Below are 13,505 nucleotides of genomic sequence, written 5' to 3'. Positions count from 1 at the left end.
CAGTGTTCCTGGCCAGAATAGAAACAACTGATATTTACGCCCACTCTGAGCCATCAGGAGGCCAAACAATGGCCAAGTAAGACCTAGACTGGGACCTGTTGTTGGCATATCAAAGAGAGCCAGAGTTATTTGTAGAAAGAACACAGAACTCAGAATCAAGACTTAAAGAGAAATCCCAGCCTTGATATTGTCGAAAAACAGGGATACCCTAATTTGCTTGAACCCCCCAGTTATTCAGATAGCCAGAGGACTTTATGAAGATGTGGCTGACATACCAATAATCCAATGCAATGGCCAGAAGAAGTTCTAGCTCATATCAGCTTATCTAAGGCTACTATCCCCTTGCCTTTGTCTTATTGTTTATGCTTGAAGCTTGAACTGTCAGATTGCAAATGGCATGAGGAACCCAAGTGTTGGTCCTTATTAGCTCTGGGAAAAGATTCCTGATCATACAAACATCTGTTTACCAGGAAAAAACAAGGCCATAAATCTTAACTGTACTCCCTAAAACTGTGACCCATCTGTTTAAAGTTCCCCTTCCCTGAGTTAATGCAAGGATCCCTTTCAAGATTTGCCATGCATGCATGTCCATCTTGCTGAGCAGAAATGGGTGCTTATCTAGACAGTTGTGCTTCACTTTCTGTTTTCTGTGGAGGACAGGTTTCTGTCTGTTGTTGTTGTTGTTGTTTTTAAAATAGTATTTACTAGTCATGTGATCATTGACAAGTTCCCTAAGCTTCTCTGTTGGTTTCCTCATCTGTTAAATAAGGATAATGATACTTGTGTTACCCACAGAGGTTTCTTGTGAGGAAAACACTTGCAAACCTTAAATGTTGCTACAATAGATGGAGGAATGAAAGGAAGAGCAGGAGAATGCATCATTATTATAATACTCTAAAGTTTGCAAATGGGCGGCTGGGTGGTGCAGTGGATAGAGCACCAAACCTGGAGTCAGAAGATTCATCTTCCTGAGTTCAAATCTGTCCTCAGACATGAGCTATGTGACCTTGGGCAAGTTACTTAACACTGTTTGCCTCAGTTTCCTCATCTGTCAAATGAGCTGGAGAAGGGAATGGAAAACCACTCCAGTATCTCTGCCAAGAAAACCCCAAAAGTTGTCATGAAGAGACAGATGTGAATGAAAGATGACTGAACAACAAAGTTTGGGAAGCACTTTACATAGATTGCATTTCATTTTCATCACGACCCAGTTAGCTAACTTATTGTTATCCCCACTTTACTTCTAAGGAGACTGAGGCTCAGGTCTTCATTTCTCAACAATCTATACTCAGGAATTTTTTATCATGCCCAAGAAACCTTTTCATCTTGAAAGATCGTTCCAGCCCTGAAATTCACAATTCCAAAATGTCTTCATACCTTTGCACTCCTCTCTGTTGTCTCTTCCTCTGATTCTCATCCTGGAATATCACTCCACTCTCCCTCCCCCACTTTCAGCTTCCTTTTATATGTTGGCTTCCCCCATTAGAATGTAAACTTTCTGAGGGCAGAAATTCTCTTTCTTTCTGCTCACATTTGCCTATGTCTGGCATATAGTAAGCTAATAAATGCTGACTGACTGACAGAAAAGTTAAGTGACTTGTACAAAGTCACACAACTGAGGCTGAATTCAAATGGAGGTCTTTATGACTCCCAGTCCAGCACTCTGTCCAGCACACCACCCTGCCTATAAAACTACTAACTCTGATTTTTTACAAAAAGCTGGTTTATGTAGGGAAAATGTAAAATAGGATTAAATTTTAAAGAAGTTCACTTGACATGAATCTTTCTCAGGATCATTGACCTGTCAGTCAATAAGCATTTTTCGAGCATGTATTCTTTGCCAGGCATTGTGCTCAGTCCTAGGAGATACAAAAAAATTTTTTAAAGGTAAAGACAGGGGGCAACTAGGTGGTGCAGTGGATAGAGCACCTGCCCTGGAGTCAGGAGGACCTGAGTTCAAATCTGACTTCAGACACTTTACACTTACTAGCTATGTGACCTTGGGCAAGTCACTTAACCCTCTTTGCCTAACCAAAAAACAAAAAACTACAACAAAAACGTAAAGACAGTCCCTGCTCTCACAGAGCTCACAGTTTCATGGGGGAGATGACATGTAAATTAAAGACTATCTGTGTTATGGAGGCAAGATACTCATCTAGGGACGATTCAGGCAAGGTAGGGGATGAAAGGTATTTAGATCAGTGTGAACAGAAATCATGCACTGGCACATTTCACTTACCTCCCCCAGTATAGCTGATAACAGACAGCTCTTTCCGCTTCCTGTGTTTCCACAAACCCCTAAAATCTTCCCCTATAAGACAAATGAAAGCAGATGAGTGTTGACTGAGACACTCTCCATCACCCCAAAGCTACTACAGCTCAAAACCTTATTTATATGCCCAGTGATGCATTTTGTTGGCACAGACACAGCATCAAGAAGGAAATAATTTTCCTCCCACCCCTCAACAAGTCTTAAAACCCATTCAGATAAGTTTTGAAGGATGATAATATCATGAGATCATAGATCCAGAGCTGGAAGGCGCCCCAGAAGCTAGCTGATCCAATCCACTCATTTTACAGATGAGGATACTGAGGCATAGGGATGTTAAAATAGAACTAAAGATACTCTACACTAAAGTCCGCAGAGCCAATGGTGTCTCTATAGTTTAGGGCTTCTGGTGTCCATCATGACATACAGCCTGGTTTTCTCATGACTGGGCCATCCCCAAGAGGTAACTGGTGCATTGAAGACACACTATCAGGGATCCTTACATATGGGTTAGTGGTTCAGTTCTTTTACAACATGACTCATATAGAAATGTTTTTCTTGACTACACATGTATAACCTTTATCAGAGTGCTTGCTTTTTCAATGAAAGTGCTGGGGAGGGAAGGAGAGAGAATTTGGAACTCAAAATTTTAAAAATAAATGTTAAAGATTGTTTTACATGTAATTGAGGAAAAATAAAATACTAAATAAACAATTCAATAATCTTCCATTGTTCCCTGTCTACTGGTTCCTTCCCTACTATCTACAAACCTCTGCTCACTCTCAAAATACCCTCACTTGATCCATCCATTCCTGTTAGCTATCATCTTATATTTCACCTCCTTTTTAGGCTAAACAAAGTGAGAAAACTCTATAAAAGGTGTTTCTTCTGCTTTTTTCTCTCACTCTCTTCTTAACTCTTTGCAATCTGGTTTCCATGTTCATTCAATCAAAACTGTTCTGTCAAAAGTTCTAATGATCTCTTTTTTTTGTTTGTTTTGGGTTTTTTAAAATAAAAGTATTTTATTATTTCCAGTTACATGTAGAGATAGTTTTAAACATTTGTTTTTATAAGATTTCTAGTTTCAAATTTTTCTCCCTCCCTTCCCCCTCCACAAGACAGCAAGCAATCTGATATAGGTTATATATGTACACTCACATTAAACATATTTCTGCATTAGTCATGCTGTGAAAGAAGATTCGAGCAAAAAGGAAAAACCTCCAAAAAGAAAAAGAAAAAATAGAAATAGTATGGTTCAATCTGCACTAATGATCTCTTAATTGCCAGATTTAATGACCTTTTGTCAATCCTCATCCATCTCCTAGCCTTTGACACTGTCTGTTACCTTCTCCTTGATACTCCCTTCTCTCTAGATTTTCATTACATTGTTCTTTCCTGATTCTCTTTTTACCCATCTGACTGCTCCGTTGCTGGATCTTCATCCATGCCATACCCACTAATAGCTGAGAACTGTTCCCCCCAACACTCTATCCTAGGCCCTTTTCTCTTCTCTGTCAATACTATTTCACTTGAGAATCTCATGAGATCCCATTATTTCAATGATTATCTCCATGCAGATGACTTTCAGATTTACTTGTCCAGCTCAAAACTCTCTATTGACCTCCAGTCTTGCATCTCTGCCTTTTAGACACCTTGAAATGGATTCTCACAGACATTTTAAACTTAATATGTCCAAACTGAACTCATTAATCACCCCCAACCCTTGCCTCTTCCTAACTGCTCTATCAGTGTTGAGGTACCACCATCCTTTTAGTCACCTGAGCTCACCACTTAGTATTTTCCTTGACTCTACCACATATTCAACCAGTGATCAAGTCTTGTCATTTCTACCTTTGTAACATCTCTTTATATACTCCTCCCCTCCTCTGATATGGCAACCACTCTGGTTCAGGCTTTTATCACCTTCCACCTGGACTGTTTGCAATAGACTGCTGCTTGGTCTCCCTGCCTTAAGTCTCTCCTCCCTCCAACCCATCCTGCACTCAGCTGTCATATTGATCTTCCTAAAAGGCAGGTCTGACCATGTCACCTCCCCACCCCTTAGCTCATAGTAAATTAAATCCCGTGGTTCCCTAGTAAGTCTCGAATCAAATATAAAATCCTCTAGCTTTTAAAGCTCTTCCTAATCTTCCCCTTTCTACCTTCCCTATCTTCTGACACTTTCCATCCCTCCAGTGACACTGGCCCCCTTGCTCTTCCTCAAGTATTATACTTCATCTCTTGACTCCTAGTGATTTCATTAGTTGTCCCCCATGCTGAGAACTCTCTTCTTCATCTCCACCTCCTAGCTTACCTGGCTCCCTTCAAGTCTCATTTCAAGTTCTACTTCTTCATGAAGCCTTGCCCAGGGGGGCAGCTAGGTGGCACAGTGGATAAAGCACCAGCCTTGGATTTAGGAGAACCTGAGTTCAAATCTGGACTCAGACACTTGATACTTACTAGCTGTATGACCCTGGGCAAGTCACTTGACCCTCATTGCCCCACCAAAAAAAAAAAAGAAGCCTTGCCCAGTCGTCCTTAATCTTAGTGCCTTCCCTCTGAGATTACCCCAGTGTATTTGATAGATCTTATTTGTACATAATTGTTTTCATGTTGTCTCACCCATCAAACTGTGAGCTCCTTTAGAGTACGGACTGTCTTTGCCTTTCTTCATATCCCCAGTGTTTAGTATAGTGCCTGATATATATATATATATATATCTATACCTAATAGGTACTTAACAAATGATAGTTGACTGGCTAACTATAGGTGGCTAAGCTGGAATTTAAACTGAGGTCCTGATTCCAAATGCAGCAATCTTGCCATTGTACCACTCTTCCAAAGGAACTAGAGGAGACAGTGATAGAACCAAGGGGATAATCTCACGTGATGGGATTTGAGGTAACAGAACTAGATGAAAAGGCCTGATATTTGGGGGAATAGAACCTTCCTGGAACCGCTATCACTGTTACTGTCAGGGCTCCATTCTGCTTATGTGTAAGGAGAGGGCTGAGCAGAAGCTCGGCCTTCACACTTTGTTATAGGAGTTAGAACTGCAAGGGTCCTGATGAAGGGTTCTACAGATGAGGACAGTGGAGTCCTGGTACAACTTTGGGACAGAGTCTGGGCTCAAACCCAGGCTCTCTAACTGCACATGCAGTGCTCACTTTCTGCCTATTCTTTGTATTCTAATCACTTAATGCCCAGTTTTGTTCTCTGAAAGTACCTGGAAGGGAAGAAGGAAACAAGCATTTATTAAGCACCTACTTATGTACTAGGCACTTTACAAACATTATTTCACTTGATTGTCACCATTCTGAGAGGTGGGTACTACTATAACCCCCATTTTTTAGTTGAGAAAACTGAGGCAAATAGAGGTTAAGGACTTCACTGAGATTATACATCTAGAGTCTTGGGCCAGATTTGAACTGAAGTCTTCCTCAGTCTAGGTCTAGCACTCTTGACACTGAGTCACCTAACTGCTGCTACCAGTCCAAGACTCTGCCTGATTAGTCTTCAAGATGGCCTGGTAGTCCTGACCCGAGAGTCAGAAGACCTGACTTGTTTTTCTGGTTTTGCTGCTAAATTGCTCTGTAACCTTAGGCAAGTTTCTCCCATACTTCAAGCCTCAGTTTTAACCTGAATAAAGAGACGGTTTGGTCTAGAATCTAGAGAATCTCTTAATTCCTTCCTGCTCTATGACTTCTGATCCTTAGGTGACATTTATTTTACCATGTGGGCAACGTGTGACTTTACCTTTGGTACCACAATGCTTATATTGTGCAGCACGGGGCCAAGGCTGGTCTTTCTCTCTCCAAGTTGGCTGAGCCTCCGAGGTGACTGATTCTTCCCTTGAGATGATCCTACAGCAGGTTTTTCAGGGCAGTCTCCATTTCCATTCATCTCCAGAGCTCCATTGCAAATCCCACCATTGTCCCATTCCCAAGACAAGGTGGCATTGTCCAAAACCAAGCTATCAGAGCCCTTCAGTTCCTGGACGTAAAATGCAGGGCATTCCTTCAGGAAAAATTTCTTGGGGGAAAAAAAGAGAAAAATTCATTTCAGAATGGACAAGGACCTCACTGATACAGTTTGAGTGAACTTTAAAAACTCACTACTGCAGACAAATTAGAGAAAATGTCACTATCAATGAGTGGACAGTCCAAACCATGAAATGGTTTCATTACCTTCAAATATAGATATGGACAACTCTTTAAGGCTAAATAGTTATAGAAAAGGTGCTGACCTACAGCGGTAGAGGGAATTTCCTCCCCCAAAGTTCACAATATAAATGAATTCAACAGATCTAGTACCTATCCCTATCAAGACGTATATAGCTCTAGATATAGAGATTTATATGAACATACACATACATAGGAAAGTATACATACTATATATGGAGAGAGATAAAGAGATTCCTAAGGCCAAGTAGAGATCCTGGTGGATCTAGTTTGGTGAATACATAAAAATAATGTGTAATTAGTACCCATTTTGCATTACAAATGAGTACTACTAAAGTAGCTTTCCAAGTGATTAAAAGTTAATTTTAAAAATCTTAAATATTCCCTTTAAAGTTCTGTTTCTACTATTCAATACTGAGTAAATGCTTTTTTCTGCATATAATGCTGAGATTAGACTTTGATATAGAGCAGAATCATAGCATTTTAGTACTGGAAGGAACCTCAGAGATCATCTAATCTAAACCCTTCATTTTTCATAGGATGACACTGAGGTCCAGAGAGGGGCAGTGACTTGATCATTGTCACAGAGCCAGTCAGTGATCACACCAGGATTAGAATCCAAGTCTCCTGACTCCTATACTTGTGGGCCTTCTACTAGGTCCACTAACATGTTCCATTGACTTATTTCTTTTTGAAAAATCACGGGGCAACTAGGTGGCGCAGTGGATAGAGCACCAATCCTGGATTCAGGAGGACCTGAGTTCAAATCTGGCCTTAGACACTTAACACTTACTAGCTGTGTGACCCTGGGCAAGTCACTTAACCACAATTGCCTCACCAAAAAAAAAAAAAAGGAAAGAAAAAAAAAGAAAAAGAAAAATCACTATCATGTCCTAGTGAAGTCACACAGAATTCATGAAGTTTGGCTCTTCTTTACCAGTGGGAAGATGAGGAAATATTTGTTTTGATGCCATTCTACATAGACTACCTTCCCCCTCCCCCATATATCCCAAAGAACTCAAATTGGATAGACAGCACATGTTAAGGACAAAGTATATGAAAAAGACGTCAGTGATGATAAAGGCACTGCCAAATGGCATTCCAACTTGACTAACAATACAAAGTTTACCTTCAATCTCTGTGCAGCTGACTGTGAATTTGTAAACCCTTTGATAGAAAAAGGTACAAAGAACACAGATAGCCTCAGTGAATTCAATGTCGCCACAGCAGTAAACGCCTACAGAAGAAAAGGGGAGGGGGGGAAAGGCTGGCTTTTTTAAGAGTTCATTGTTATACAGACACAAAAAAACCAAAACAAACCAAAACAAAAATAACAGCCTTGCTGGTCTACATTGCTATGTTGGGTCATTTCACAGTGCTGGGGTGGAGATACTGCTATTCAGGTAACTCTAGCCAATTTCATTCATTTTTGCTGATCTGCAAATAGGGTAGGATAACTGGGACTTTGGTCCAGGGTTTTGAAATTCAGATTGGCATGACATGACTTTTATTCCTTTATTGGGTAAAAACATTTCATCTTAGCACCTAGTTAACAAGAAAAAATTAATTAAAATAGAAAGCTACCAAACAGTTTGCTTTTCTCCAGGTGACTTGTTCTCTGGCCTGTCCCTAACCCACTGCCTCTCCCAGTGGTGGGCCACCACAGGCAAGCGATGTTCCCCAGTCTCTCTGTGGTGCTGGCCTTGAACACCAGAACTGTTAGTTGCTGCTCTTTAGTCTGCTCTAAAATTTTATTCTAATAATTTCCCTTTGCTTCAAATGCCTTCCTCTCTTTTCTCTAAATCCCAACCTTCAAAGCCAGTTCAAGGACTACGTTGTCCAGTAAGTCTTCCCTGATCAACTTCAACCCTCCTAAGAATTAAAGACTGTTAGAAGGGATCTTCGGAATTATCTAATTCAACATTTGCTTGTCTATTTTTATTCTGATCTCCTACAGCACTGATACTCTAAAACATAGAATCTAGCCTTTCATTATATAATGAGTCTTACATTATTCTCTCATTAGTTGGTGTGTGTATGTCTACTCTATATACTCAGTCAGCCCCTCAAGGTAAGAGACTCGGCCTTAGAATCCTTTTGTATCTCTCATTGCAATGGGCACATAGTAAGTAGATGACCAATACATCCTTGTTGACTTTGCATGTTGATGTTGGCTTGACTTGGTATCGACTTTAGATTGATTCCCTTATGGCAAAATGAGCTCAAGCATTGTAAATCCACATCTCGTGCAGCTCTCGCCAAGATGACATTATTCATTCACTCATCTCTTTCATTCTTTCTCTTGGGAACACCCCATTTAGTCTCTATTTCTTAGCCTCTTCTGACTTTTTCAGGGTATAGTTATGTGGTCATCCTAGGTGCTGATCTGTCTCATCTCTAATTCAATTTAACAAGCATTTATTAAGTGGCTATTATAAGCTTGTCACTGTTCTACAAGCTGGGATGAGAGAAAGCTAGAGAAAAAGATGGAAAGAGAGAGAAGAGAGGAGGGAGGGAAAGAGGGAGGGAGAGAGGGAGGAGGGAGAGAGAGAGACAGAGAGCGACAGAGAGACAGACAGAGACAGAGAGAGACAGAGAGAGAGAGAGAAAGAGAGAGAGAGAGAGAGCAAGAGAGCATAAATACAGCTAAGTAAATATAAAATAATCTTGAAGTGGAGTAAACCCTAAGCAAGGAGACCTAGTCTGGCTATCAGAGAAGGCTTGTTTCCATGCCTTCATTTCCCACATTAAAGGGATCCTCACCCCCCCATTCTATCAATCACTGCCTTAGGATATTTTGTTTATACCACCCTCTACTTATAGACCCAAAATAAGGAGGAAAGACCACACTAGTTTTAAATGGGAATTTCCATATATCTCCTGGCTTTTTCACAAACAAAACAGTCTCTCAGCTCCAGGTATTTTCTCTGATTGTCCCCCATGCTTGGAATGCTCTCCCTTCCCCACTCTGACTACTGGCCCCCCGACTTCCTTTTAGTTCCATGTCAAATCCTACTTTCTATATGAAGCCTTGCTCAGTCTCTTTTAATTCCAGTGCCTTCCCTCTATTAATTATCTCTGATCTATCCTATATATAGCTTGTTTTGTAGATACTTTTTGATGTTGTCTCCCCCATTCAGATCGTTAACTATGACTCTTGCCTGGAATCAAACAGAGGTAAGGGATGCTTTTTTCCCTTGTTATGGCTTATGTCAGGTCAGCCTAAGGCCTTGAATGGACAATCTTGACATTTTTGTAATCATATCCCTCCTTCCTTTCATAGCAACTTTCCATAATCAGAGCAGGTGAACTGAGGAAGTTTTTGTTGTTGCAAGACTAAATTTATTAATTAATAGATAATAATACTAAAACATCTCTGATTTACTCTAATAGAATGCAAGTATGAAAGATCTTTCTGTTTTTAATCTGAATTTGTCATCAACTCCATATCCTAGGCAACTAGGTAAAATAAGTTCTTCAGTTGATCATCCCCTTGCTAAAAGTTATGTATTCATATATAAGATTAGGTCCTTAAAGTATCTCATTCTTTCAGGATTATATGAAGATAATATATATCCCCAAAAGAGGAGGATATGATAAAAATATAAAAGTTTTAAAAATTTAATGAAAGAGGAAACTTTTAAGAAAACAACAAAGACTGATAGGAGTCTAAGAACTAGGATATAACTGATTGGCTTTCAAATGTTTCTAATGGGATATCCAGGGCTTGAGTATGTTTTAGTAATAAATTCTCAAAACCGGATTAAGGATTTTATATATAAAATTATATTAATAATTGTAAAGAATTTTAAAATAATATTTTTTCTTATTTTGAAGTTTCTGTCTGATAATATTAAGAAACAGAAGGGCATATTTTACAAGTCAGGCCTTCATGGATCCTTTTTTAATATTTTTCTTTTAAGGAATGTCCATCAACTGGTGAATGACTAAGCAAGCTGGGGTATATGATTGTAATGGAATATTATTGTGCTATAAGAAATGACAAGCAGTATGATTTCAGAAAAACTTGGAAAGACTCGTATGAACTGATGTATAGTGAAGTGAGCAGAACCAGGAGAACAGTGTGTACAGTGATAGCAGTATTGTTCTATGAGCAATTGTGAATGACTTAACTACTCTCAGCAGTGCAATGACCCAAGACAGTCCCAAAGGACTAATGATGAAGCATACTATCCACCTCCAGAGAAAGAACTGATATTGATTGAACACAGACTGAAGCATGCTATTTTGCACTTTCTCTTTTTTTTAACTTGAGTCTTTTTATGTAAAATGACTAATATGATAATGTTTTACACCATTGCACATGTATAACCTATACTGACTGCTCAGAACCTTGGGATGGGGGGAGAGTAGGGAGGGAGGGAAAGAGAGAGGGACAGAATTTGAAACTCAAAACTTTAAATAAATAAATAAAATGGAAAAAAAGACTCTTCTTTTAGTCTGTTGATGGCATTGTCCATATCAGACACAGTTTAGATGTAGATAGAAAGAGCAAGTGATATGTAAAAACCGAAATTCTCTGAAGTTTTGGGTGAATTATGAGGCCCTAATTTATTGTTCTTCTTATAATAGAATTAGTTCCATAAGGTTTGAGTTGGTTTTCACTACATGAAGAAATTACTGGAAAACCAAATTTAGGAGGTTGTACTAAACTATATCAAGTCTTGTTACTGGCAGATTTTAGCTGAATTATCTGTTGTTACTGTTCTTGTTTGTCCTTCATTCTCAAAGAGGACCAATGACATCAGGAGGGTAATATCTTGACTTACAAGTGAATTAGATTTAAACAAGGCAGAGCTATGCAAAGTCATCTCCCTCCTTCCTCACTCTCTCCTCCAGAATCAACAGAATCTAGTGATGAGACATAGGTCAGAATTACTGACAATGGCCCTGGATGCAGTGGGAGACCTTAACCTTTTTAGGGAATCTCCATAAGTGTCTTGGAACCAGAGAAGTGGATCTGCTAGAAAAGAATCCAGAGCTGCCCTGAGAACAAGGCCTATTCCAGAATTTCCAAGGGAAGATATTCCTAGGGATCAGATGACTACATGTGACAGCTGGGACTCAAGATGAAATGTGCTGATTAAATGGACATTGGGAGGAGGTTACAAGGAGCCTTTTTTTTTTAATGCAGGGCAGTGAGGTCACACAGCTAGTGAGTGTCAAGTGTCTGAGTTCAGATTTGAACTCAGGTCCTCCTGAATCCAGGGCTGGTGCTTTATCCACTAAGCCACCTAGCTGCCCAAGGAGCCTTAATGTTATTTAACATTGATAATCATTATTGTCTCACTTTGGCTTTTTTGTTTCATGGTGTTGATGTTTGCCTGTTAGAGAGGTGTTTCCTAATGCCTTTTATTTATTGTTTGGGGATCAGAGCCATTCTTCCTGCAACTTTTGGTTAGTTGAAAGCCTATTTTCTGTTTTTATTAATCTCACCTGATCAAAATTTGACTTATGGCATAATAATATTAACTGACATTCCTCAGTTTGAAATTTGAAGCGCCCCCAAATGATTTAGTTATTACCCTATTTAAATGCATAAGAATTTCCCTAACCTCGGTTCCCTTGGTTATATATAAATCTATCCTCTTAATCAGTCCATTGTGAGCGCTCTAAGTAGTTTCATCTTTCACCTGACTTAGTTTACCTATAGTGTCTATTTAACAAGGTTTGTCTCTTTAAGGGATATATAAGATTACAACTCTGCTTAACTACAGCTTTTATGACATTGAAAGAAACATAGGATTATGATTTTTTGGTGGGGGGGATATTCCTGGCCACAATGCACTTGTTTCTTGATTGTAAGTTTAAGTTCCCTGACTTAAAACCCCTGAGACTGACTCAAATTGATCCCTCTGACTATGAGACATTGGGAAAAGTTTGTCAGCAATCTTACCCCTACCCCTCCTTAGATGAATTAAATCAAATGTTAGACAAGATGAATAATAAGGAGGATGATTCTGATGATTCAGATTGTTTGATAGCTCAGCTTTTTGCTTCTATAATTATGCTTTTACTGTCATGAGCATGTTGGGCTTGGAAAAGTCCTAAAGGAGAAAGTTGTAGGAAAAATGATTTATTATATTATTTTAAAATAATTATACTGTTTAAATTCAACTCGATATGATCTTAACCCAGAATGTCTCCTGACTCAAGTAATTCTCTAACAATGCTGGACATGACTACAAGGTATTTTCGGTTCCCCCAGGTCCTGGATCCACCTGAAACATTCTTGTTTGGGGTCCCCATGCCCAGACTTGTTTAGGGTCCACCCAAGTTTATGTTCTGTGTTCCCTTCAGGTGACTATGCTATACCTTTATCAAATGATTTGTGTGTGATTCCTAGGCAGAAACCTTCGTCAAAATCCCATATGATGCAAACCTACCAGAACCTGAAAAGGGGAAGCCACACCTCCTTTCCAGCTTGCTTTCCCCCGCCAAACAACCTAATAAATGTCTTTTCAAACTCTTTCAGATGTTGGGGTCTGTTATCACAAACAACGAAAGCAGTGCACATACAAGGGACAAAAATAGAATGTATAAGAGGAAATAATGAGTAATTTGTCTGAAAGCATAGTTCGAAACCAAATTATGAGGAGCTTAGGAAGAAACAGAAGAGTTTGTATTTTATCACAGAGACAATGTCCAAACATGTTAGGATCTAAGCTTTAGGAATATGTATTTGGTCCCAAGTGGAGGATGCATTGGAAAAGGTGTAGACTAAAGGCAGAGAGGCCAGCAGTGCCAGATTAGATAGAGGGCTACCTAGCCTCATAGTCAAGAAAAGTTAGGTTCCAGCCCTACCTCTCACACATACTAGCTACATGACCATAGGCAAATTATTTAATTCATTTCCCACCAGCTTCTTTCTTTGGACTGGACTCCATCATGATTGTGGCTCCCAGAAAAGCTCATCATCCCCAGGGATATCATGCAGTGAGATTACACCAATTTTGGTATTTACACCTCCTTAGTACCCACCCATATCATTCGGTCTCTCTGATTGGAGGGCTGAAGGGTGAAGCAAAGTACTC

General features: G+C 39.5%; 1 protein-coding gene across 1 annotated transcript in view; it reads right to left on the bottom strand.

The window, feature by feature from the left end:
• The window catches only part of ABCC11 (ATP binding cassette subfamily C member 11), a 69,221-nt gene that overhangs the window by 40,656 nt on the left and 15,060 nt on the right, over window positions 1–13,505 (bottom strand). Inside the window, exons 9-11 of the mRNA XM_043986256.1 lie at window positions 7,580–7,687; window positions 6,026–6,301; window positions 2,240–2,311 (exon numbers count right to left, since the gene is read on the bottom strand). Of these exons, the coding sequence (XP_043842191.1) occupies window positions 2,240–2,311; window positions 6,026–6,301; window positions 7,580–7,687 (456 nt within the window). The remainder of the gene's footprint in view (window positions 1–2,239; window positions 2,312–6,025; window positions 6,302–7,579; window positions 7,688–13,505) is intronic.

This window comes from Dromiciops gliroides, chromosome 2 (assembly GCF_019393635.1).
Source record: "Dromiciops gliroides isolate mDroGli1 chromosome 2, mDroGli1.pri, whole genome shotgun sequence".
Lineage (NCBI taxonomy): Eukaryota > Metazoa > Chordata > Mammalia > Microbiotheria > Microbiotheriidae > Dromiciops > Dromiciops gliroides.
Note: the sequence above shows the minus strand (reverse complement) of the source record. Positions and strands in the feature narration are given on the sequence as shown.